Source organism: Toxotes jaculatrix, chromosome 22, assembly GCF_017976425.1.
Source record: "Toxotes jaculatrix isolate fToxJac2 chromosome 22, fToxJac2.pri, whole genome shotgun sequence".
Classification (NCBI taxonomy): domain Eukaryota; kingdom Metazoa; phylum Chordata; class Actinopteri; family Toxotidae; genus Toxotes; species Toxotes jaculatrix.
In genome coordinates, this window is record NC_054415.1 from 1,853,962 (window position 1) to 1,880,235 (window position 26,274).

At 41.0% G+C, this 26,274-nt stretch overlaps 1 protein-coding gene across 3 annotated transcripts in view; it reads left to right on the top strand.

The window, feature by feature from the left end:
* The first annotated feature begins 8,228 nt into the window (after window positions 1–8,228).
* abcc9 (ATP-binding cassette, sub-family C (CFTR/MRP), member 9) overlaps window positions 8,229–26,274 on the top strand; it is a 40,850-nt gene continuing 22,804 nt past the window's right edge. For all 3 annotated transcript variants that reach the window (XR_005892876.1, XM_041029999.1, XM_041030000.1), the window contains exons 1-18: window positions 8,229–8,386; window positions 9,563–9,748; window positions 11,876–12,017; window positions 12,238–12,362; window positions 12,451–12,617; window positions 12,782–12,883; window positions 13,108–13,248; window positions 13,366–13,557; window positions 16,976–17,140; window positions 17,410–17,565; window positions 17,714–17,848; window positions 18,025–18,187; window positions 18,318–18,358; window positions 18,493–18,635; window positions 18,961–19,069; window positions 21,214–21,321; window positions 23,647–23,719; window positions 24,422–24,527. Coding sequence is in view for 2 of the 3 variants with exons in the window: in XM_041029999.1 (XP_040885933.1) it covers window positions 9,601–9,748; window positions 11,876–12,017; window positions 12,238–12,362; window positions 12,451–12,617; window positions 12,782–12,883; window positions 13,108–13,248; window positions 13,366–13,557; window positions 16,976–17,140; window positions 17,410–17,565; window positions 17,714–17,848; window positions 18,025–18,187; window positions 18,318–18,358; window positions 18,493–18,635; window positions 18,961–19,069; window positions 21,214–21,321; window positions 23,647–23,719; window positions 24,422–24,527 (2,216 nt within the window). In the remaining variant the exon portion in view is untranslated. The remainder of the gene's footprint in view (window positions 8,387–9,562; window positions 9,749–11,875; window positions 12,018–12,237; window positions 12,363–12,450; window positions 12,618–12,781; window positions 12,884–13,107; window positions 13,249–13,365; window positions 13,558–16,975; window positions 17,141–17,409; window positions 17,566–17,713; window positions 17,849–18,024; window positions 18,188–18,317; window positions 18,359–18,492; window positions 18,636–18,960; window positions 19,070–21,213; window positions 21,322–23,646; window positions 23,720–24,421; window positions 24,528–26,274) is intronic.

The following is a 26,274-nucleotide window of genomic DNA, read 5'->3' on the forward strand; positions in this document are numbered from 1 at the left end:
AACAAACTGGAGAATGTACATCCTGTTAATTCTCCTTTATATTAATAAGAATAATGTCTGTGGGTTCCTGGAAAAATTCCTGCCAATTCAGAATCAAGGTTACCTCAATATATTATTAGAAATGAGGGACTTGAGAGGAGCTTTAATAATGCATGTATTGTAGGTATTAAAATAATTTTTTTTTACAGATGATCTGAGGAATCATTCAGAACAGAATCACGTAAAAGTTCATGATCAAATACAAAAAGAGAAAGTAGATACGGAGGACACAGAGACATACAGAGTCACACTGCAGCAAAGTGATTCATCACATAACTAATGGCTTCACTAACTGGTGCCGTGCTGTTAACAATCCAGTCTTTTATCACTGGTCAGAATTCAAGTTTGTCCAATACCAGATCAGATATCTGACCACAGCTGGGCCCAGCGGTGAAGCTGCTGTGAGGCAGGTTTGAAAGTTTCAACCAGAAAAGGCAGCAAAACCAAGATTTTCAGCCTGGTGACGAGACACGTTGTCAGGCACTGAGTGGTGAACACAACCTGTAAAATCATCAGGTCACCTCATGTTTGACTGAGAAGTTTCTCCAGCCTCACCAAAGTACTTATTTTGAACAAAACCTCCATCTTTCACTCAACCTATCCAGCTAATGTTTTTGTACAATCAGACGATGCTTCTATGTTGTTGGGAGGATTTGTACACCATCAGAACTGAAGCCTAAACCCACTGTAAAGATCCCCCACAACAAAAAGTTTTATTTTATTGTGTTGTAATTATCAACTCAGGCTGATGTCAGATACACAGTCACTGCTACTGTCCATGGAATCACAGCTGGGTGACACCAGGCCAGGGCTGCCACCATTTAAAGGACAAAATGTTGTTTCCAAGATGTTTCTCCTCTTTTTTTTGGCAGTTCTCTGGCTCCAACTGCGAATAAAGTTTGGATATGAGTACAAAGCTCCCTAACCGCTGCTCCCAACAACCCCTCCGTCCTTGATGGAGGCTGACCTGAACGCCCTGTGCCAGTGTGAACACAGAATGTCCAACCTGGAGTTTTGCCCGAGGCTGCAGCAAAGCTTTGCTGAAAACTGAGACACGCGCTCAGCAGCGTTTCCCACACAAAGAAATAACTTCACGTATGAAATTACAGTACATGTGGATGTTGCTTTCATCTGTGACCTGCCCTTTGACTTGTGCAGAATAAACACACCGAAGCCATAAATCAAAAGGAAGGGGTTCCACTGCACTGTTCAAGAAACAGAAAAACATAACAGTGTTTGTTTCCTTCTTAGTTTAACAAAGGCAAAAATTACAATGAACCCTAAATCCACCTCTGTGGCCTCTGGGCCTGAAGCAGCACTGACTCCACAGTCAGAGCCTGTTAAACCTGTGTTTGTGCTGAGGAAAGAAAAGACGAAAGAATTAGTTTCTGATTCACCAAATCATGAATTATTCAGAACTTTGCTTATTTGTGAATTACCTGATAATTTTACCCCGATAGTTATATAATTTACAGCAAGTAAAAAACATCAAGAAATACAACTTAATAAAAACCGTGTTAACCTTACATGTGTTCTATGTTTTCACATTTCATTTATGAAATAACAAATGACTTAAATGAAAATAAGAGAAAGAATTCACTGTCATATTCAGTGAATCCAAACATCACATTATTCCACTGTCATGTACATTAGTCGCAGGAATGATCAGTTAATGAAGTTAATTAATCTTATGTCAAAGAGAAAAACAGCATCAGTGGAAAATCCTCAGGTCTGAGAACAAAACTGCAAAGAATAAACTCAGCCTGTTTTCTGCTCTGCAGCTTTTCCAGGCAACAAACTTAAGGCAAGGATGCCCCCTAGTGGCCAAAGAGTGCTTCACGTGAACAGGCAACAGAAGAGAGAGAAACACACACACAGTACTGCCATCAAAGCTCAAAGCGACAGTGTGACCGCACACACACGGAGAACGGTGTAATCATCACCCTGGATTTTTATATAAGCTGTAGCACAGCTAATCCAGGACTGTGCTTTGAAACACAAACACAGATCCAGATTTCCTCCCTGTCTCACACATACACACTGAAACAGAACACACACACACACACAACTTTTCTCTACACAACTAAAACACATCTCTGATTCTCCAGGTTTGTGAGATTTCTGCTGTGTAAATCAGAGTTACTGAGGAGAATCGTAATGAACCAGTCTGTATCTGACATTAACAGCGGCTGACAAGCTGTCTGGACACAGGTCTGACCAAAGCTCTGCATCAGTTGCTGTGTTTCACTCTGGTTCTCAGACGTGTGCGAGCCTGGTCTCAGATCTCGATTAATCACTTAAAAAAAAGAAAGAAAAAAGAAAAACCCCTTTCTGAAACGAATCCAGATCCATTTCCCTGGTGAAGCAGCTTTTCCTTATCACTGAGCACAGGTAAAATCATTTCAGGTCCCAGAGCGGTTCTAAGAAATGTTGGTACACTATATGGCCAAAGTATATAGACTTTTCTGTACTTTCAGCCTTGTTCACGGAGGTGCTCACTTCATTATTTCTCCCAGGGAGGAATCACTTCACTGTCAGAAACCGCTGAGCGGCTAAAACCCACAGGCGACTGTTAAGACATCAAGAAAGTGCAATTTGGGAATGGACAGGTTTAGGCCACAATTTAAACTGGTCACCTCACAGGGTTACTTCACCATGTCTAACAATTAATATTTGGGCGTCCACATGCTTTTACCTTCTAGAAAAGAAGGATGGAAGGATGGAGGGAAAGAATGAAGCAAAATTTGAGGGAGGATTTGTATTTGCAGAAGCATCTGACCGAAAAAAAACCGAAATGTGGATCTGACGGAAATAAACTGTGACAACCCCAAAATGAATTTTGACTGATGCATGTCAGATGTGTGGCTCTGTGCGTTTAAGTGTGTAATGCTGTCGTGCAGCGGTGAGACAGGAGAGAGGGATAAATCAGGACCTTCAGCTGTTTTCACAGAAATAACTGTAAGAGAAGAAGAAACACGTTTAAATGTTATCTTCATGTCATTTACATCAATTTTCTACATCTCACCATGAGATGTGATGAATTTATGTTATGAAAGGTGTTAACCTCCACTCCAAGTGAGTAGGTGGGTAATTTGTGGGTTTAGCTGATGTTTATAATAGTTTGAATTGACAGGATCTTTCTGGGCTGTGAACAGCCCCCCAACACTGTAACTGCCAAAGACTTTGCTTTTCTTTTTCCTCCTCTGCCATCAGGCCTGCCTCTGTCACATCTGTGTGTGATAATGATTAAAAATGGAACTAATTTCCTTTAATCTGCAGGAATCACGTCGTGCTCAGATTGGCATCCTTTCATTACAGACTTTAACGGCTGGCTGCTCTTGAATAACAGGCTTCACCTAGCAGAACAATCCAATAAAAAAGTTTTGAATGTGTAATCAACGTTTCCCGCCGCCCACTATCTCTGCTGTCGGTCTGATAACCTTCAAGTGTCAAAGAAAACAATGCTCCATCATCTCTTGGCTGGTGGAGGATGTGATGAAAACTTCAGTGGATGATGACTGAATTTTACTGAGGAGCCTCTGAGTTTATTAACGTTTCAATTCTACGTTTGATTTATAGCTTTGATGCTGCAGGAGCAGGATGGCAACAGTTTGAAATCAGTGTCAGCAAGTCCCCAGAAGGTGGCAGTACAGACTGACAGCTCATCTGTGTGTGTGTGTGTGTGTGTGTGTGTGTTTGCACTATTTTACTTCTATCTTTGTGAGGACCCAATCCAGTTTTGGAGTTGGGGCATTTTTGGAAAGTGAAAGTGTTTGGCAAAGTAAGAACATTTTTGGTAAATGAAGACAATTTTGGACGAGGAAGATGTTTTTGGAAAATTAGGACATCTTTTAAAGGGTGGACATTTTTGGCAATTGAGGACATTTTTTGGAAGCTAAACACATGATGTACAAATTAAAGCGTTTTGGAGATGAGGACATTTTGGTCAATGAGCTCTTTTTTTTTTAATTATCACATTTTCTGGAAAATCACAGTATTTTGGCAAAAAGTTTTTCTTTACAAGACTGAAAGTGTCCTCACTCTCAACACTTTCACCATATATACTTTGAGTAGATTTCAGAAAAATGAGGGAATTTGATAGAAAGTCAGAACATTAATGTAAAGCAAGAGCATTTTAAAGTCAGGAGATTTTTGTAAGACCGAGATATTTTTGGAAAGTGTGAATATTTATTTGAAATTTTTGGTAAATGGAGGATGTATTTGGAAAGTTAAAGCATTTTGCAAAGTACTTCTTTTGGTCAATTTTCTGTCCCATGCTTTACGTCAACTTTGTGGTTTAAGAATTTATTGCATAGCTAAATACGATGCTATATGCAATCTATATGAAATCAGAGCAGTACGTCAACATTAAAACTCATTTTTTCAACAGTGAGGACTTGTTTGGGAAATGAGAACATTCTGTTCTGTTCTCACTTGTTTCAGGGTTTAGGCTCAGTTTTAGGTTTAGATTAATGTCAAGCTCAGCATCAGTGTTATACACTGAATTAGGATTAAAGATTTGTGTTGGGACCAGAGGGAGCATCATGACAACGGAGATCCTCACAAGGCTGCAAGTACAAGTGGGTGTGTGTTGTGGAGAGGGGAACGGTCCCCACTTCCTGTTCTGGGGCGGCATGTCGGTCAAACACTTCCCTGAGGAGAGGGCTTTCTCACGCTGCAGAGTATAAGCACACACAGACACACACACATACACAAACAAACACTGCATGGATGCAGGACACAAACAGTGAAAAAAACACATTAATGGGCACAGGAGTGAAAACACACTCATGATATCTGGTATAAAGTTCTAATATATATTTAATGCAGTTAGAACCTCGTTCACATCTCACAGCTGATGTGATGATAAAATGGAGACTTGTGTTAATTTATGTAACTGTTGAAATTACTTTGTCTCCATCTTCTCTCCGTCATCCTGCTCCCTGGGTGTCACTGCGGGTCTTCCTGTGATGATGGGTCACAAGTGCTACTTCCTCCTCTGGTGACATAAAGGTCAAAGGTGAAAGTTGAACAGCTGTCTGATTTTTTTCTACTGTATGCGAGTGTGTGTCTGTGCATGTAAAAACAGGGGAAGAGAGGGTGTGTGGGAGCATTTGTCAGACCCTGAGGGAGATAAAGAGCTATAGGGTATGGCACTTTGTGTGTGCTTGTGTGTATGTCTGCATGTGTGTGTGTGTGTGTGTGTAGGGGTTGGAGGTCATGTTCTTCCCTTGACAGTTTCTTGGGAAACACTGGTTGATGGGAATCTCCTCACACTGTCCCTAACTGTGATGTAAACACACACACAAAGTCCTGAAAGCTGATGTCTGGGAGATGGCAGCAAATAAAGTCCCAGGCTCAACCTTCTGTAACCTTTATTAGCATGTTCCCTGTAATGCTTAGTCTACCAGTGGTCATCAACCCTCCACACACTTCACTCCTTCCATCCACCACCTCTCCTGGCTGCAAACTCTGCCAAAGTTTTGAAGGTTTCTGCATGAACAGTGCCCCCTTCCTGTTATTTTCTGAAAATAAATCTGACACATTTCAAAATAAAATGCAGCTCAGGTGGACAGCGACTGACAGTAGGTATACAGGTGTGTTTACATTTATTTTCCTCCCACATTTTTATGATCTGGGCAGGTGTGGTTGATTTTTTTCATTCACTTCAAATTTTAAAATGCAGTGAACCCAGGCTGAAAAACTAATATTTTACACAGGGCTTTTCCAAGTTTTAAGCCTGTAAAACTGGTGCTGGGCTCCAGCAGAGCTCGGCTCAGACCCTGAGCCAACCTCCCCTGTCAGAGAAGGTGCTCTGCGTGTTGATTAAATGAGACGACAGGCTCCGTTCACGGCAGCTGCGTGTGTAAAAAAACGGCATCTTTGGAAATAAAAAGCCGATTCAGCTCTGTGGTGCTTATTCGGCTTTAATTTGACCTACATTTGCTCATGTTGTTATCATGCATTATGAGAAATTTCAGCGGAAAAAAGCCAGCCACCATATCTGGGAATGTGTGTCTGTCTGTGTCCCTGCTCCAGCGCAATAACACCGTATCTGAGCGGACACGACAGTGAATGTAATATATAGGCATTTCCTGTCCCCGAACCTTCAGCGTAAACCGCAATACTGTAAGACGCACACGGGAGTTCAGCTTCGGGAAGAGACGCTTTGACCCAAGTAGGAGCCCACAGACCTGCGTCAGAGGCCGGGTAAGTGCGGGGGAAGGCTTTCCTAACCTGACCCTCTGTCACAGCCAGGCGACAGCATCCTCAGTCTGATGAAACACGATGTTCTCCGTTTAGAGAAATCAGAAGGGGCTCTCTTAATGTGAAAGACGAATAGCTTACACCAGACTTCATTGAAATATCTTAAAATTAAAATCCTGTTTTACGCTAAGTAAAAGTTCGTAGGTTAAAATGCATCTCCACGCAAAACGTGAATCAGGAGAACAGAAATCTTCATTTCGGCCTTCACATAATCCACCAGGTACATACATTTCAGCAAAATATAAGCTTGATTCACGTTGGTCTCACGATGGATGAAGGTGCTTTTGGTGGAAGCGGCTGAGGGAATTACAGACGGGACAGTTCAAAAAGTTAGAAGTTTTATCACGATGGATCTTCCTATATTTCTTTTTATTTGTGCCGTAAATAATAGTAGATCCATCTCATTTAGAAAAATACATCAAGTCACGTGTTATCAACACATATATGTCTACACGCACACATATATGTCAAATGCATTGATTTCCGGATGGAGTTTTGTTAATCTCAAAGGGGTATGACTGAATCACATCGCAGGTTATGCTGCACTATACGTGAACGGCACCTGATTGGTTTATTATTGCTCCATCGTTTCCCTTTTCATATAAAAGGGTTGTGATAACAGCGCGTAGGAATTGCATGTTGTTGTTGTGAATTCTGCAGTTTACGTGAATAACCGACACAGTCGACAGCACAGGATTGTGTTCGCTTCATTGGGCTCTGCTGACCGGATCCAAGGTCTTCTCTTTAATGTATCTCGATGCCAAACGGTTTCACACGTGAAGCCTACATCCTCTCACATTCACTGAGGTTTTAGATTATGGGTGATTTCATATCAAGCTGCCGGGCATGCACCCAGCCCAAATCAGATTTTGAGGTTGTAAATCATTGATGCATATGTCTGCGAAAGCCTTATTTTTTATATTAGGTTTTAGCACAGTATATCACTTGTTTTATTTATATGGTGTTAAAGAAAGCAGCCAGATTGGATTTTGAACTTTTATTTTATCTTCTACTGTCGTTTAATTTGTTTCCCTGTTATTTTAATACTAAATGAGAAAAATTATTTCTATTCTCGTTACCCCAAAATGTTAAAAAAAAAAACAACAAAAACAAAACAAACCCAACAAAACAACATCCAAACAGCATGGTTTGTTGTGCTGCAGTGACTGAAATCAAGGTTTAAGAGCCGCAAATGATAAATTATTAGGTCACGAAGAGGACATTATAACTGTAACCAGATGAGCTGATATTACTTCAGCTGCGGGTTTGTAAACTATGTGTAACTGACATGACAGTTGGCTGTTGAAGAAGCCCATAATAAACCCCCTTCTCACCGCTGAACTGGTTCAAGTTTGGAAATCTGATAGGAGACCTTTTATCAAGTTCGCTAAAGTTACGTAAATCTTTACCGGAATAAAATTATAGTTTCAAAATAAAACAACACTGAGAAAAAGTAAACTACTTTTGGGAAACAATTTAATTGAATAATTGAATTTGTGAAGATTAAAAACACAGTCTGGTATACTTAAAGTTTGGAAATTAATAATTACTAGTGTGCACAGAGGAAAATATAAAGCAATATGTAACACATAGGACATCATAAGGGCTTGAAATAGTACACGAACCTACCCAGGATGAACATCGCTACACAGGCAATTTGTAATGTTTTTACAAATTGAAGACACATGAGTATTTCATATTACTTACACAGGCTATATACAGTTTTGATTCTTACTGATATAATATGCCTGATCCATGAGTGAAAGAAATAAGTTCGTCACTTTTCGATGTTTCAGCTATTCAGCTACAGCTTTTATTTTTGAAGGCTACTACCGGAAGCGGTGTGTTGTATTCGGTGCAGCCTGACAGCGCGGGCAGAGCCGGGCAGTAGTATGCGGAGCAGCTGATGCTCTTACGGGGCTAAAAATAATCAACTTTTTTCTCTCCAACTCTCACTGTAAATCAGTTTTTTCCTCTTCTTCCTTTCTTCTGCCTGTTTTCTTACTTTTTTTTTTACTGAAAACAAACTCATACATCAGGAATGAGACGCTGTCAGTGAGGATTATTACTTTTCTGGGAGGTAAGAAACTGTAGTTTAACGATTTTTTTTTCATTAAACTAGCTTAACTTAATGACTCAGTTTGACTTTACTGGCGGGAAAATGACCTCTTATATCAGTAGGAGCCATGTTTAATATTTTTTTAATGATTCGGTTTGATTAATGAGGCTCTAGGTGGTGTTTTAAGTAAAAGCTGAAGGTTGTTTTATCTACATTTGTTTCCTTACTTGACATTTTAGCTCCTTATCTGTTGGCTTAACCGTCCAAATCAACGGTTTCGCCGAAATTTGAAACTATTCTCTTTTGTCATTTAACTCAAATATGATGTAATGTTCTCAGTGTGGAGAACAGCAGTGCTCAGATTCGGTTCTAGTATTAATGGTGCCAAGTTTTCACGTTGGGGCGGAACTTTCAGAACTTCAGTAGAAACATCTCAGACCATCTCTGTAACATAACCGGTGTCTTCACCATCTTCCTCTAAGCTCAGTACGCTCACTTACAAGGCACATCTCTTGACCCAAACAAAGATGGCCGTCAGGTGCAGCTGTTCCGGGTTGCCATCTTTGTTTTTGGTTTGGAATGGAGCCACAGTGTTAGCCTCTAAAAACCGTTTGGCGCTGCAGCTAACAATTGTTTTTTTTTATTATCGATTAATGAGTTAATTGTTTAGTCAGTAAAATGTAGAAGAAGAAGTTTAAAACCTTCTCAAAGCCCTCGTTGATATCTCGAGTTTGGTTGTTTCGTCTTGTTTCATAACCCGAGGACATTCAGTTGACTGAGTGTTTTTCAGTTACTGAATGTCAGTTTGCAGTTCATTGCATTTGAAAGGTGCATAGTACCGAAGGTGAATTAGGTACCATGAAGCTAAAGTCAGCTCCGAGCTCCAGCCTGAGTCTCCTGACACTGTCATGGCCTCATGACAACTTTTAATAACACGTCCAACATGTTCCCATTCTGACACTTAAATTCATTTAACGCTAATGCACCTTAAGCTCGGGGGCATGTAGCTGGGCAGTGCCCATTGAAATAGTTCTCATGCTTGACACTGATGTGCATCTGTGTGAGTGTGTGCACTTGAATGTGTGACTCCAAAGGTCAAAGCTAAGCACTGTTATTGACCCAGACGGCCAAGTGTTTCAGGATTATGGAAAAACATTAGGTATGGTTTATATTCACCTATTTTTGCATCTTTCATAGACTGACTCGAGGCTTGTGTGGAGCAGTTGCGTGGTGGCATGGCCTGTTCGTTTTGCGGCGACAGCGAAGGTATCAATGCCTACAGCGTGACTAATGGAGTGCTGAACAATGGCTGCTTTGTGGACGCCCTCAACCTGGTTCCCCACGTCTTCCTGCTCTTCATTACCTTCCCCATCCTCTTCATCGGTAGGTGATTCAGTTAAATATATAATGTAAACAGTCCAGAATCCAGAGAGCTTTGTCTTGGTAACGTGTTAGAAAGAAGATATTTTGCTTAAAGTATCACCATGGTAATTATTTATCACAATATTTAATTTTCTGTTGACTGACTGATTGACTTAACGCAAATTAATTTTGAACAAAAACAAAATCTTAACCCTGAAATATCCCCCCCCCCAAAAAAAAACTGGATGGTGGACACATACTTAATAAGGACAAATTTATTCCAAAGCACCGTCTCTGTAAATTGGCCTCTCAGATTAAAAAAACAACAACTATATTTCCTCTGCTGACCACTCAACTATTCTGAAGGACAAAATGAACAAACAAACATTTTGAGGAGTAAATATTTATAGGCTCTTGGTGTATTTTGGAACAGAATCATCCATATTAAGTACACAAGAGAGTTTCTGTGCCTCTGCAGAAAAAGTCACAAGTGGTTCAGTCTGTGTTATGTGTGTTCAGACAGATGTTTAAGTGTTTCCTGCTTAAGCCTCTTAAAGCTTCACCTATTCTGCTGGAAAGTCTCAGAATTCAGCGCAGCTATCAGGTCAGAACTAATCCGCTGAGGATTACTGGAGACAGACAGTTTGATCTCTTTGTTCTGATTCTTTCATATGTATTGTATTTTAATTTTAATTTAAGGCCAGTGATTATGGGACACTTGGAGTAGTGAACGTGGTTTTCTGTCTGTGTGTGTGCTGGACCTGTGACCGATCAGGGTGAACCGGCCCCTGCTTTCTCTGACAGGAGCAGCCCATGTGGCTATGTCATTCTATATTACAATTTCAATGCATATCATAAATATTAAGAAGCTGTTAATGGATAAAATAACCACATGGGAATGTGTTTTTGGTTAATGCATCAAATTAAATATGTTACAAATCCAATATCACCATAAAAGTCTTTTGAATCACTGGCCACAGTGGGCCTCTTTGAAAAAATGGTAGTATTTTTTCAAAAAACAATCATCTTTATCTAAACAGAAGATAAGAGCCACATGACTTACTGCTGAGAAAGACTCTGTTCCAAGGCTGGAGTTTATCTACAAATGTCAGTGGGAGTTTGAATGAGGTTACAGATACTGAAATCTGAATGTAAATGAATTTGACAGGGGATTCGATAAAATTCTGTGAAACCCAAACACTGGTTACGAACAGGACATTGATCAGAAAGGGAGTGAAAACCAAAGAAAAACATCTGTCACATAGAGATGAATGAAGAAATCTTGGGACTCCCTGTCATCTGGTGAGCACAGCAGATGTGCTGATACACACACACACACACACACACACACACACACACACACTTTAAGGCACTTTCTTGTCACCAGTGTGAGCATTAAGCAGCTTTGAAGAGCTGTTAAGATGAGATTAGAGCAAATGCTCAATGATCCAGGGGGGGACTGGACTGCTGCTGCTGGAAACAGTAAAACAAACTGCAATAAAAATAAAGTAAATATAAAAAAGAACACTGAACACATCAGAGGACGCTGAGTGGTTAGGCTAGTGGTTATCATATTTATTTAATTTCTGTAATACTCAGAAAATACTTTGTTCCTGCTCTGTTGATGCTGGTTGGTTATTTGTTGTCTGTGTGTGTGTGTGTACAGTAGTTTATGGGAATGGTTCTGACCAGAAGCCCTCAGCCTGCTCCCCGAGGACTCACTAATTGATGCTTCCTGGTTTAGTTTTTTTTATGGTCTCCGTCCCCGGGGCCCCCAACATGGCTACAGTCCATTTAGTCCGAGGAAGAAACTGAACTAATAAGAAAAACTATCAGCACAAGTAAAACCCTGTGGTACTGAACTCCCATGGTATCATCCATTGTTTTTATTTATTTTTTTTACCAGAGTTAGATTAAACTGACACATATTGAGGCATATTAGCTTTAGATATTTACTCTAGATTTGCTGAAGTATGAAGATTTAATCGATTAATCATTCAAATGGATTCTTAAGCAAAAATTCCAAATATGAGATGGATCTAACTTTCTTTTTCTGTTGGTTTCAAACATTCTGCATTTTTTCCAGCGATGTCGAGCTCAGGTTCATCATGCCGTTCTCCTCTCACTCTGTCTCTGTCTCTTTGACAGGTTGGGGCAGCCAAAGCTCAAAGGTCCAGATCCATCATAACACATGGCTTCATTTCCCCGGCCACAACCTGAGGTGGATCCTCACCTTCTCGCTGCTGTTCGTTCACGTGTGCGAGTTTGCAGAGGGCATCGTCTCCAGCAAGTGAGACCTCAGTTTTCTTGTCACACAAAATACAGTTTTTTTCTTCTGTCTTTGCAAAGTGTTAGTGAAATTGTTGTGATATTTTGTCTTGTGTTGAATTACATTTGTTATCTATTGAAAAAAAATGTAATTGAAAAAAGAAAAAATTGTAATTGGTGTTGTTTCTGAGAAATGTCATTAATTTTCCACATTGATTATTTTGTTTTCTTTCTCGCTGTAGGATAATGGGAGGTTATGATCACCTCCATCTCTACATGCCAGCATTCATGGGCTTTGTAGCAGCGACAACGTCAGTGGTTTACTACCACAACATAGAGACGTCCAACTTTCCCAAACTGCTGCTGGGTAAGTCTCAACACGGGGGGCACTGGGCTGGGTGGATGGATGGATGGACATGCATTATTACATGTTTTTTTTTTTTTTTTGTTCTCAGTCCTTTTCATTTACTGGGTCCTGGCGTTCATCACAAAGTCCATCAAACTTTGGAAATATGCAGAGCACAAGGTTGGACCTCAACAGCTGAGGTTCTGTATCACAGCTCTGTTAGTGGTCCTGTACGCGCTGCTAATGGCTGTGGAGATCAATGTCATAAGGGTCAGGGTGAGTAATCGCCTTTCATCCAGTATCACTGATTAAATAATCTTTAATGAGTCAAATCTGCCATTGGTGGTTGTGGTTCACAATATGAGGCAAAGACATGACAAACACATTGTTCACTATCCGTACGTTAATTCTTCTCTGTGTCTTCTTGTGTCTCCCTGTAGAAATATGTGTTCTTTGCCAATCCTCAGAAGGTGAAGCCACCAGAAGATTTACAGGACTTGGGGGTTCGCTTTCTGCAGCCGTTTGTCAACCTGCTCTCCAAGGTAGACACAAACACACACACGTTTTTGGATATTTAACATTTTTGTATTTTACAACAATTTAATTAAAATTCAAGTCCTAAAGAATGTACCCAGTTCTCCAGTTTCAGCTCACTTTTAAAATCCGTTTCATGTCTCATAATAAATATTGGCTGTGACAAGTGTTATCAGAGCCCTGCTTTGCAGCAGAGCACAGAAAATGGTACAAATTCCTGGCACCTTTTTAGGCGACATATTGGTGGATGAATCCTCTCATCATTGGAGCCCATAGAAGGCCTATAGAGCTGAAGAAGATCGGCAAGCTGCCCATCGCCATGAGAGCCCTCACCAACTACCTGCGGCTCAAAGATGCCTACGAGGATCAGAGGGTGAGCAGATGGAGGCCTTAACCTGACTTAACTCTAATACGTCTTATAAGAAGAAACACAAACGTTTGTTTTTTTTTTTCCATGTGTCTTCTCTCAATCATCTCTCTCTCCACCCAGACGGCGGAGGATCCGGATCGAGCCCCGTCGATCTGGCGCTCCATGTATCGAGCATTTGGACGTCCCATCCTGCTCAGCAGCACCTTTCGCTACCTGGCGGACCTGCTGGGCTTTGCTGGGCCGCTCTGCATCTCTGGCATCGTAAAGTACCTGAACGCTGACGAAGACAGCGCCGCAGCAGACAAGACCACGGTGGGTGTATCTGTGAGCCTGTGTGAGCCAGATAGTATTTGACAACAGCACCAAGATTTCTGATACTAACAGCAAAAGCATCTTAAATGATCCATGAGGTATCTTCTACTCATTCACACATCTCATACCCCACTTGCTGGGGTAAATATTAGTGGGGCTGCTCACTGCTGGAGGCCCTGTGGCCCTGACCTGGTGCCGTAGGAGTGTTACGTTCGAAAAGTCTGTGATGAACACGGGCGATGGCGTGAAAAGGTAAACGTCATTTGTTTCCCTTTGGAGAAATCAGTTTGGCACAGCTGATGTTACTGAAGCCGTCAACGGGACCAAAGTCTGGCTTATGTGTTTATTCAGGATCATTCAGGATAAGTGCAAATTAGTGCATCATCATGGGTCCACACTTCACTCACACACACACGTGTTCCTGCCTGTTAGCGATGTTGGGTGGTCCAGCCAACCAATGAATGACTCACTCCCCGTCTGATGTTACCAAGGCGTTGGTCTCAGTCATCATGTCACCACCAGTATGTGTGTCTGTGTGTGTGTGTCCGCATGTCTAAGTGTGTGAAGGACACTGTATGTGATGTGATAATATGCCTGTGACATGTGCTGACATGACATTACACGCGCATAATCACAAACGCACACATTTGTGGTTTTGTGAGGACTCTTGCTCACATTCCATTAACATCACATTTGACGCCAAAATTTTTTTTTTTTTTATCGATGGACTTATAAGTTAAACTTCATCATTCCAGATATTTCAGGATCTGCACCATATTTATTAATAAATCAATATTAGCTGGATTAACATTGTAACTGTTACACTATAATAATACAGAACACTATTATCTGCCCGTGACAGCTTAATAAAGAGGGTGTACGCCATCTTTTTTTTCAAGATGGCGGCGCTCTGCTCAGCAGCGGCTGTACCGGCTCGCGATAGTGATCCTGTTTTTTCTGCCCTTTCTACGTATTTTCAGCGTAACCTTCAGTCTGCGACAAACAGACTAACGTATGAACGTAAGTCGATACTAGAATTACAACGGTACAGTAAATATGGTAGTGTAGATGCCGCAGCAACGGAGCGTGTTCGCAACTACGGACTGCTACGTCGCAACCACGGACTGCTACGGCGGGACGCCCCAGCGGCCTACGCAGCAGCGAGACCAACCACACACACCGGCCACTGCTGGAGGAGACACAAGCGGCGCTATAGGAAACAGAAGCGCGGCTGCCGAGGGGGGCTAACAGCCAAGCTAAAGGCTAACCCGTGCAGGACTCCGCTACCGTCCATCCTATTCGCCAACGTACGCTCCCTCGAAACAAAACTGTACTACTTACAACTGGACCTCACAACAAGAAGGGAGGTGAGAGACTGCAGCGCCATTATTCTGACGGAGACGTAGTTACAACCATCCGTTCCAGACGCGGCCGTTAGCATGGAGGGGCTAACTGTTTTCCGGTTGGACAGGAGCCGTGAGCTGACTGGCAAAGCCCGCCGGTGTGGTGTATGCATCTATACCAACAACAGATGTTGCAACAACGGTACTGCCATATCCACTCACTGCTCTCAGGATATAGAGTTTCTGACTGTGAAATGCCGTCTGTTTTACCTGCCCCGGGAATTTAGCAATGTCTGCCTTACAGCTGTTTATATCCCCCTAGCGCTAACACCAGAGAGGCTCTAAACGTTCTCTACCGCTCCATCAGCAACTTGCAAAACACACACTGAGGGAGTTTTCATCGTTGCTGGGGACTTTAATCAGGCCAACATGAAAACTGTTCTCTCTAATTTCCACCAATATGTGAATTTTGCAATTAGAGGGAAAAATACACTAGACCTTGCCTACAGTAATATCAAAGAGGCATTCAGAGCAGTACCCCTCCCCCACCTAGGCTCCTCCGACCACCTCTCCGTCAGGCTTATTCCAGCATATAGGCCCCTGCTAATTAGAGAGAAACCGTCTGTGAAGCAGGTGAGGGTCTGGCCAGAAGGAGCCATGGAAGCTCTACAGGACTGCTTTGAAAGCACAGACTGGGACATGTTCAGAGCAGCGGCAACACAAGACCAGCACATCAACGTGGAGGAGTATGCAACAACTGTAACAGGATTGCATTACATGTGCAATAGTTTGCTCAGGGACCATATTTCCTATGTATATTTATTTATCCCACCCTGGACATGTGCAATTACTATAATAATCACTATAATATATATATGTATAGTACTCTGCACTTTCTGTATATACTGTATACCATATATACCATAACCATGGCTATTTTTTTTTACACTTTTATACTTATTTAAAACAACAACAACAATAATAATAATAATAATAATAATAATAACATTACCATTAATATTTAATGCCTGTATATATATATATAAATATAAATAAATATATAAAAATGTATATATTTGGAAAGATATAGATATATCTGTGTATAAATAAATATATATGTGCATATTCTTACCGTCCTCAACCTCCACTATGCACAATCTCGCTGAAAATATTTATTTGTAAATACTTTGTGTCTTTTTTTATGTTATTTTTATCCTTATTTTTATGGTAATTTATTTTCTGTACCTTTCTACTGTGATCTTCTGAGCTGGTGCAAGGTAATCTCGTTCCTAATATGTACCTGAACGTAGAAGGAATGACAAAGTTCTCTGAATCTGTGAATCTGTACCAGACAGAGAGAGAGCAGACACTTTTACAGACGGTCCATTTGGCTGAAGAAAAGACGCTGGCAGAGCTGATCACAAACATTGACTCCTCTTAGATCCACGCCAGCCTCCTCCAAAGGTCATAACACCGGCAGAGCTGGTAGGAGAGGCAGAACAGATGCTTTTGTAATGACAGCACATTTTCATTCTATCCATTTGGCTGGATGTTGTTTTAGTTGATGTTGAATGTGAGCTGTTGTCAGGTCCGTGCCTGCTTGTTAAAGTGGGTGTAATGGGCAGCAGAGATAGAGAGCAGAGCAGGGCTGCATGTCTGAGTGACATGGAAAATTCCCCACTCACCTCACACTGTCTCAGTTTAATACAGAGGGAAGGACTGCTGAGCATCAGGCTGAGCTTTTTGATACTACAGTGTGTGTGTGTGTGTGTGTGAGATTTTGTTTTATTCATGCCAGGAGTGGACTTTATGAATTAAAATCCTCCCGTCACAGTATATGTGTTTTCATTTCACCATATCATATATGTTTAATTTTAACGTATGACATTTTTGCCATCGAATCTCTACACTAAATCTAACTTTTGAGTCTGAATGTTGAAAAAAATAGATATTGAGGGAAGTGTATTCTTCAGTAAGGCTGAAGTGAAATAATGTCTCTGTTCATCCACTGACACACCAACCACTGGTTCTGTTGAATCTGTACTTTAAGGTATTTTCTGTGTTTGTCTTTGCAGCAGATCTATTTCGGTGTCCACTTCATGTCGTCCACTAAGCTGCTGCAGAACACGTCGGTCCTGGCCGTTCTTCTCTTCCTGGCTTTAATCTTGCAGAGGACCTTCTTGCAAGCCTCGTACTATGTCACCATAGAAACTGGCATCAACCTGCGGGGAGCCCTGCTGGTGAGTGGGACATCAGATCAAATCCTCAGATGACCAGTGTTTCACTGAATATATTTTAGCCAAAATATATTTTAGCCAATTCCCTCAGATTTCTTGTACAGCCGTTTGTGTTAAGACAACATAAATGATATTGGCACAAGCATCAATAAATATAAATGAGTAAAATAATAAATCAATAAAAATAAAATTGATATCAAACGATACGAGCCCTAAAATCCTGTTAACATTACATGTTAATGTGTCCTATTTTCGTGTGTTTCATTATTTAGGCGATGATTTACAACAAAATCCTGCGTCTCTCCACCTCCAACATGTCAATGGGGGAGATGACACTGGGACAGATCAACAACTTGGTGGCCATAGAGACCAACCAGCTGATGTGGTTTCTTTTCCTCTGCCCCAACCTGTGGGCCATGCCTGTACAGGTAGGAGGAACCAGACCTCCAGACATTCCAGGCTACACTACAAATCAAAGCTACGAATGCATTTACAAGTCTTTTTTAAATTTCTCTTTAATCTAACACATTGATGTTTCTGTCAAAATGTATTTCTCGTTTTGTGTTTTCTTTGCAGATTGTGATGGGAGTCATCCTGCTGTACTATTTATTGGGCGCGAGTTCTTTGGTTGGAGCGGCTGTCATAGTTCTTCTGGCTCCGATCCAGTACCTCATTGCTACAAAGCTGGCAGATACACAAAAAAACACACTAGTAAGCTGAGTGCCAGTGTTGTTTGGAAATACAACATGTTTCCTGCAGATCTTTGAAAGATTTTCACTGAACTTAATCAGTGTTATTTCACAGAATTTGCTGACTATCCTGTCTTGTAATGTTAGTAGAATATGGTGCAGATTAACACAGTACCTATTCCTTGTTGTCTCCTTCAGGAACACTCCACAGATCGCCTGAAAAAGACCACAGAGATCTTAAAGGGCATAAAGCTGCTGAAGCTGTACGCCTGGGAGAATATCTTCTGTGACAAGGTGGAAGAGACCAGAGGCAAAGAGCTAACCAGCCTCAAGACCTTTGCTTTCTACACATCTTTGTCCAGTAAGATGAAAACAAAACCTGTGACACAAGCGCCTTTCTGGTTGATACTCTACATTAATGAAATTCACCTAAATCAGGCCCCTGCTCTGCTTAAATCACAACAATAAATCTGTTTTCTTTTCCTGTGCAGTTTTCATGAACGCTGCTATTCCTATTGCGGCCGTTCTTGCGGTAAGACAATTTTACCACACTTGTGGCAAGACACAAAAAATGTATGAATCTGTAACTCTGGTATACGTTCTAATATCAGTGAGAGTCACTGAACAAGAGAGAGGGATGGTAAAATTTTAAATCCTTTCTCGTAGACGTTTGTGATGTATGACTTCATCAATAAAAGTGGCCCCAGTCCTTCTGAGGCCTTTGCAGCTTTGGCGTTGTTCCACATCCTGGTCACCCCTCTCTTCCTGCTCTCCACTGTGGTCAGATTTGCTGTGAAGGCTCTGATCAGGTGAGTGTGTGTGTGTGTACAACGTGCTGTGCTTTGTGTTCATTCTTATTGTAAACTCACTGACTTACTGGTGAAGCCAACTGGTAAGGCTGTTTTGGCTGTGTGAAGGGGTGGGGGTGTGGTGGTATGGACCTGACTAAACAAGGAAGACTAACTGGAGATGCTGTGTCACAAACTGGATGTGGTTCTGTGGTAAATCTAATTAAAGGAACATGGAAGAAACCTGGCAGCAGTGGAGAGAAACTCTAAACTCCTGAGAGATTACTGGTATTGGTGGTATCGTCAGGATTACACTGATTCATGGACTGTGTCTGTGTTCTTACAGTGTCCAGAAGCTTGGTGAGTTTCTTCAGAGTGACGAAATTGGAGACGACAGCTGGAGAAATGGAGACATGTCTGTTTCCATGCAAGCTGGAAAAAAGCACCTGGGGTTGGTGAGTCTCAGTGAAACCAGTTCAATCGAGAAAACTGATAAATGAGCATTTACTGGGCAAACAGCTCATCAGTTTCATGTAACCATAACAGATCAAAAACAGTGAAAATGAGGTTGAGGTTGTGGATCATACTCCTTAACCTGATGCCAGCTTTAACACGTTGAACCTGCTGCAGAGATTTTTTTTTTCCTCACTGTTCTCAGTTTAGGTCTGAAGCACATGCAGTTTACAGACGTCACATTAAATGACTTCTGGCTAATGAAGACGTGTAGTAGAGCTACAACTGTAAAAAATCCAAACATTTATCCTGTATTTAAAACAGACTGCGTTAACAAAGCACACTGTAGGTGCCAGGAAGCCGCTTTAAGGTGCTGAGTTTAACAGCCAGTGTTTCCTCATGGACAGGGTTTGGATCAGTGAGGTGTGCCAGATGACACTGCACACATTCCTTCCATGTTACTCCAGGTAACTTGTGTCGTTTCCATTTTGGCGACAGGTTGCTTTAATAAGGTCTTTGGGGACGTTGTGAACGAGCAGATCCTCCGGGGAATATTCACTTACTTAGACAGAGATGTGCTGTGACACACAATAACTGTGAAAAGCAGCAGGACATCAAAATAAGAAAATAAAGCTATCAGCTTTATTTAAAAAGTTTAGAGATCCGCTTCCATAAAAACGTCGACCGTTTGATAGTAAACCAGTGTTTTTGATGGCACGCTGAACACAGGTTTTAACAGTTGGTCAGAGAATTATTTGTTCTTCCTTTTGGTTTTACTAGAAAAAAAGACTGTATGAAAGCTGTGCACAAGCTGAAACTCCTTTATCTTTGATCTTCAGCTAATGGGACGGGTGACGGGTGTCTTACTGACCATCACCACCCAGTGAACTGCAGTCCAGGCTCTAATCTTGCGGCTGTCTGAGGTTTCAGGCGACGGAGTCACATGGTGATTATGTTGCAGTGGGATTATCACTGTTTGTGTCTAAAATGGACAGTCGCAGCACAGAGCCGGGAGATTCGCAGAACTCTTCACAGGCATAATGGTTTTCAAATAGGATCGTGAGGCATAATGGCAAAACACAATAAATCCATTTTTATAATGGAATATGCATCTGAATCCAACTTTGTTATTCTCAGGACAATATGAAATGTACTGAAATACAAACAGTAATAGCTTATCGGTCTTTCTGGTTGTTGTTTTCGTTACTTCTTACTTTGAAAGCCATTAGAAACTCAAACACTGCTGTGGTGTTAATGGACTGTACTTTCCGCTAAATTGATATATATAAACCGCAAATGTAGAAGCTTTCGTGTACTGTATAAACTTTAGTTTGAATCACAGTTGTGTTTAATAAATCAGATTTTGTGTGTCGTAGTTAGACCCAGTGATGTTGGTGCTGGTGTAGACCAAGAGACATCTTGACAACTACAGGTCGGATTCATGGTCTCCAGAGGATGATACCTATTGATTTTGTTGACCCACTTTCATCCAGCTTCCCTGTCAGATGGAAATTTCCCCATTTGAAGTTTTTATGAAACTTGTTATAGACATGCCTTTCCTTTACAGTAGCTGCACAGTCAAGACACACGCAGATTTTCATGATTATTTTTAAAAGACTATTTATGCTCTGTGTAGCTGGTTAAACGGGTTAACCACAAACCACAGTAAAATCATCAGCATCTGCTGTTTTTGATGCCATGGCTGCAGCAGTTTTTATTACATTTTCTCCGGCACATCTCAGCGACATTATTCCTGCTACTTCCTCAGACGTACGCTCCAGGCGTCAGATGACACGCTGCTGCACAACGTGGCCAGTGTGACCTTTAGTGTTGCTGCTTAATGTTGTGTGCTGATGTCAGTTGTACAAAGATAACACAACTTCACTTGACGTATTAAGACTCTGGTGTGCTGTATGTTTGTATAGTGCTGGATAATAAGAATCGGATAATGTGGTAGCAGTGAGATTTAATCCTTTGGGGCGACATCCTCGAGGCTTGTATCAGGGGGAACCCTGCACTTCTTCTGCTCCCCATGGAACTAAAGCGGATGCAGGAAAGTCTTAAGTTTATTAGTTAATGCTAACTTCAGATCTCTTTTTCCTCTCACTCCCACCTCCCCCTTTGTCCTTTTGATATCTCCCTCAAGACCAAAGCCATCAACAGGAAGCAGCCGATGCGCTACCAGATGGACAACTACGAGCAGCCAACCAGGCGACAGATGCGACCCACGGAGACGGAGGATGTGGCTGTAAAGGTCAGGGTCAAAGTTCACATGTTGGGGAACGACTGGAGTGGGTAAGGACAGAAAAGGAATATGAAGTCTCAAGGTGACAGAGGACATAACTACCAGTGTCCACAGTTAACGGTTTAAAAGATGTAAGGTTTTAAACTTAAACCCTTATACTAGTCTTTCATATCCGGTTAATGATTCAGAAAAAAAAAGGAATGACTGTGGTCTTGTCAGTAGCGATGGAGAGGACTCGCAGAATTAATGACTTTCCAGAAAAAATATTTCTAACACTCGTATATCCAAAGCCACATAGGAGCTGCTCACAGTTATAATCAGCAGCAACTCTATCAGCAGCTGTTTCATATCTTCACTGTTTGTGCTGTGCATCTGTGGGTCTTTTGTGGGTGCGAGCAGTCATACGTGACGTGAGTTTTTGTGTGTTTATGTGCACGTATCTGTGAGTGTGTGCGTGTGGACTCAGGAAGTGTAGGATTCACACGAGAATTCATTGCCCCTTAAAGGTCCTTGTGAATTTGTCTCAGCCTCTCTGTGAAGACTGCTCTTCCTGTCTCATCCCTGTGGAGTGACGCTACTGACCAGACGGTGGTCTGCTAATTAGAAGGCCGGGGCGGGGGGTCTGGCCCAAACCGGATCATATCATTTATTTTCTAAAGTTTATTTGATTTGATTTGATGTGACACGTTTTTCTAATTGTCATGGAATCGTCATGAGGCCTTTCATCCAGCACAGGTTTACGTCTACAGACCAAGGCCCAATTTTGATTGATTTCAAGCTGTAAGAAAAAGTGGGAAATGAATTGTCCTGGGATGCAGATACAGCATTGATTATCAAATCTACCAAACCATACCACCAGACTACGTACATTGCGATTCATGGTTGTTGCCATAAAGCCACCAATTGATCTTTTATTGTGTGATATATGAAGTTGCCTGTTCAGGACCATTTCCTCTGACTTCCTGCCTGTTGTGTGAAATCATCTTTCTTTGCTCTAAGGGCAGTGACCCCCACGTTTCCTGATTTCCATGTTTCACTCCCTTTTTCACATAATCCCTCTCAGACTTCCTTTCTCCTTCACTCCCCTTCTTTCTTTTTGACACCCCCCCCCCCCCCCCCCACACACACACACACACACACAACTGCAGAATCAGTTTTTTTTTAAATTTCAGACATCTTTGTTTTCCTGATGGGTTGATGTGTGATGCTTTATTGGACAGGACGTACCTGAAACATCTAATGAGATACTTTTTATGTTATTGTTACTTACGTTAGTTTTAATGTTATTTAATCTCCATTTATCCCAAATGGTTTAAATCTAAAAACTAAAAATAAATAAGTTTTAAGTAAGTTCCTCTTAAATATTTGCTTACAAAGGAACAGAGATGTTCCTATCTCTACATGTCTTTTGGGATCTGTGTCATGGGGAGAAGGGAACAGTGGAGTCAGGGCTTGGGGGGGATTGTCAGATAAAATAAACATAAAATAAACAAATAAATGCAACAGATGGGAGGAATGTAAACAGAGTCCTAGCAGGAAGCAGGGTGATAGATCACTAGAGAGGGATTAGATACGAAGTCCTGTTACACGTCTCTCTGCTTTTTGGACTGTGATGTCTTTCCCTGGGACATTAAATGCAATGAAAGACTCATATAAATGGTTCACACTGACACCTGTAACTTATATGATGCTCGCGATCTTACTTTACAACCATCTAGTAAAAAAATAAGTAGGGCACAACAGTTTTTATTTGCAACATTGGAGGCGAAAGGTTTTCATTCATTGTCATATTTTATATTTTGGATTTTTAAGTGTAGATGGATCAGGGCTTTGGTGCATGGACAAAAAAATAGGTTAAAGAAATTAACTGGAGGGCAGCACCCGTCCCTCTTGTGCAATGACTTTTGATTTGTCATTGTTCGAACTGTCCGAACTGAACTGAGAAACGCATCACGGGACGACGTTTGGTTTGGAGTCCCTCGTACCACGAGCACAGTACGTGTCCCTGCTTGTGTAATGCAGTTATCTCAGCAGTGTCCACTGCAGTGAACTCACTGCTCGGGTTTCTTAAACTCTGGGTCAGGACATAGAATGGGTCACGCGCTTTACTCTGGTGGGTCCACACATAACAGGAAAACAGCACGTAGTCATACGCTGCATAATAACAATTTACTGTGAGACATGCACTACAAAGAATAAATGAATCCGCAGCATTAGCGGCAATACTTTTTCATCTGTCCTAAGTTTTATCTTGAGACGAAATCAGGGTAAAGCTTCTGTGCTCGAGCAAGACATTTTTTTTCAGTGAATTCTCTTCATCTCTTTCTCTTTCAGGTGAGCAATGGATGCTTCACCTGGGGAAGCAACCTGTCGACACTGTCGGACATCAACATCCGCATCCCGACAGGTACAACCAATTCCAGGAGATGCAGATATTTTTACATAAATTCAGTCCTGTTAAAGTAGGTCTGTCTTTAACTGTTGGTATTTGTGACAGTAGATTTCTGGGCTTGTTCCAGAAAGACCTGCTGTAAGTGCATTAATGTAAAGCTGCAGGCAGGCCACTGAAATACCAAGTGTCAGGAGACCAGGTCATTTCAGGAGGCTGCCAACAGATGGACCGTGTAGTATAACACACACACACACATACACACACACTTGTTTCTTCCCCTGGGAAGTGACTTGCTTGCTATCCCAGTCAGGCTACTACTGAGACAAACAGGATTTGTTGTTCTGCCAAGTGCTGGTGTAATGTTATTTGGAGTAACTGTAGTGTGTATGTGTGTGTGCGTGTGTGTGTGTGAGTGTACTTCTATCTTTGTGTAAATCAAGTTGAGTCTTTCAGCACAATGTGTTTTTTAAAGTTGGGACATTTTGGCTCGTCCTTGCTCCTTCGAGGGACCATTTTAGTGTCAGGACCTGGGTTTAGAATAAAGTTAGAGTTGGAGCAGGGTTAGGTTTAAGCTCGACCTGAAGCACTAATTAATGAATTTTTTAATGAATTGAGTTTATTAGGTACACCTAGGCACACAGACTGTATGTGTGAAAAAATAAATAAATTAATAAATAATAAACTAACTAACCTTCCTGACTTTTTCTGTTCCTTCAGGTCAGCTGACAATGATTGTGGGCCAGGTGGGTTGTGGGAAATCTTCCCTGCTTCTGGCCATGCTTGGTGAGATGCAGGCCATCGATGGAAGAGTCTACTGGAGCAAGTAAGAAATTATAGCAACACTGTACAGACACTGTCACATCATATGCAAGAATTTGCTCTGGTATCGTTTAGGGCCCAAAACAGGTTGTAAGCCTGTTTATGACACTGAAATGAAAGAAACAGAACATTTTCACTCTATGAAGTAATTTTGAATTTTGGATGATCATGAATGATGCGACTTAAAAATCCTTTTATTTTTGTTAATTTTCTATTTTTGAATTTACAAGGATGCACTTAATTACATGCATCACACATCTGATTACACACAGTAAATCCTTTATATATTTAAGTAATCGGATGAAGGACAAAGCTTAGAAATGACTGTATAGGTTATGATGTTACTTAGATGTAAACTGATGTTATTTTGTTTGTGCACAGAATGAAAGACTCAGGGTTTGAGAAATACTGACAAGAACAAATCATCTATCCATTAGCATCATGTGTCCAGGAACAGTTTTCGGTATGATTCGATTTTCTGCTCTGATTGTTATAATAAAATTAAATGTTTGGGTAATTGAATTAATTAACGTCCCCTGAAAAGGTTTTCATTTATAAAATGAGAGATGGAAAACCCATGATCATGGTCATAATGCATGACATTTCGAAGGAAGATAAATGTAACTGCTGTTCAATAGCTAAGATACGGGGATATTGAATTACACTAAAGAGGCTTTTATTATGAAATAACCGTATCAGTGTCATTATCAGTGTCATTATTTGTTTGTTGGTTTCTATTGAAACCGAAAAAAAAATTCACTGTCAAATTACCTCAAGTCTCAACATGACAGTTTGTTACGAGTCATTGTATTAATACTGTGGAGAATATTAACTTAGCAGTAATGAGAGGATGACAATATTCTAACAGTGACTTACCCTGAAGGGAATTTTATTTTTACTGATAGTAATGAGCCGTCTAAAACAACAGCTGTTATCACTTCTGATTGAATTTTATTGCATTAATAGGCGTTTATTTAACCTCAAATTATACAGTAACATACAGTAACATCTATATGATTAAATTTGACTTATTAGTGGGTGTTTATTTACCATGACATTGACTTATACTGAAGGTCAAACCAGTTGTAATAGTCATAAGAAGCTCTTCCTCTTCCTCTTACTTCACTGACATATAAGGTACAGCTGTAACCGTCATAGATGCCTTTCTTCAGTACCATTTTTGTCGAATTATTGGGTAATTTTAGGGTTAAATACATGGTGCTAGAACTTCTGAGATGGTTGTCGCTATATCTTGTCTTGCTAATAAAACATCAGACCTCTCATGATAACGATGAAGCATCTAAAACGACCTCTGCTGCCACTTTGGATAATGATTTAAAAAACCCCCGTTTAGAGAAGCACGAGAGAGTTAATACAGCGACAATGTTCGGGTTTAGCAGGGGCCATTAGGGACATATAAAACAGTGAGACTTCAGAACTTGTAGGTTACTCTGGATATGTGAGTAGGTAGGTCTAACCATTTATCTCAGTTTTATTTTTCTTTGTAAATATTATCCATGCCTGAAAAGTGAGCTGAACATTCTGAGGATTGAGAAACCTCTGGGTTAAGACGTTTCGCTTCCTTTCTGTGCGTCCAGCTTCAGTTGCATTTTTTTTTCTTATAGGAATTCACTCCAACATTTGTGCAAATTCAGTTCTAAAAGGAAACTTTATTGTAGACTGAAGATACAGATCAGCATCCTAAGAGTAGCCACCAGGGCTACACACTAACCTTTGCTGTGAGTGTGTGT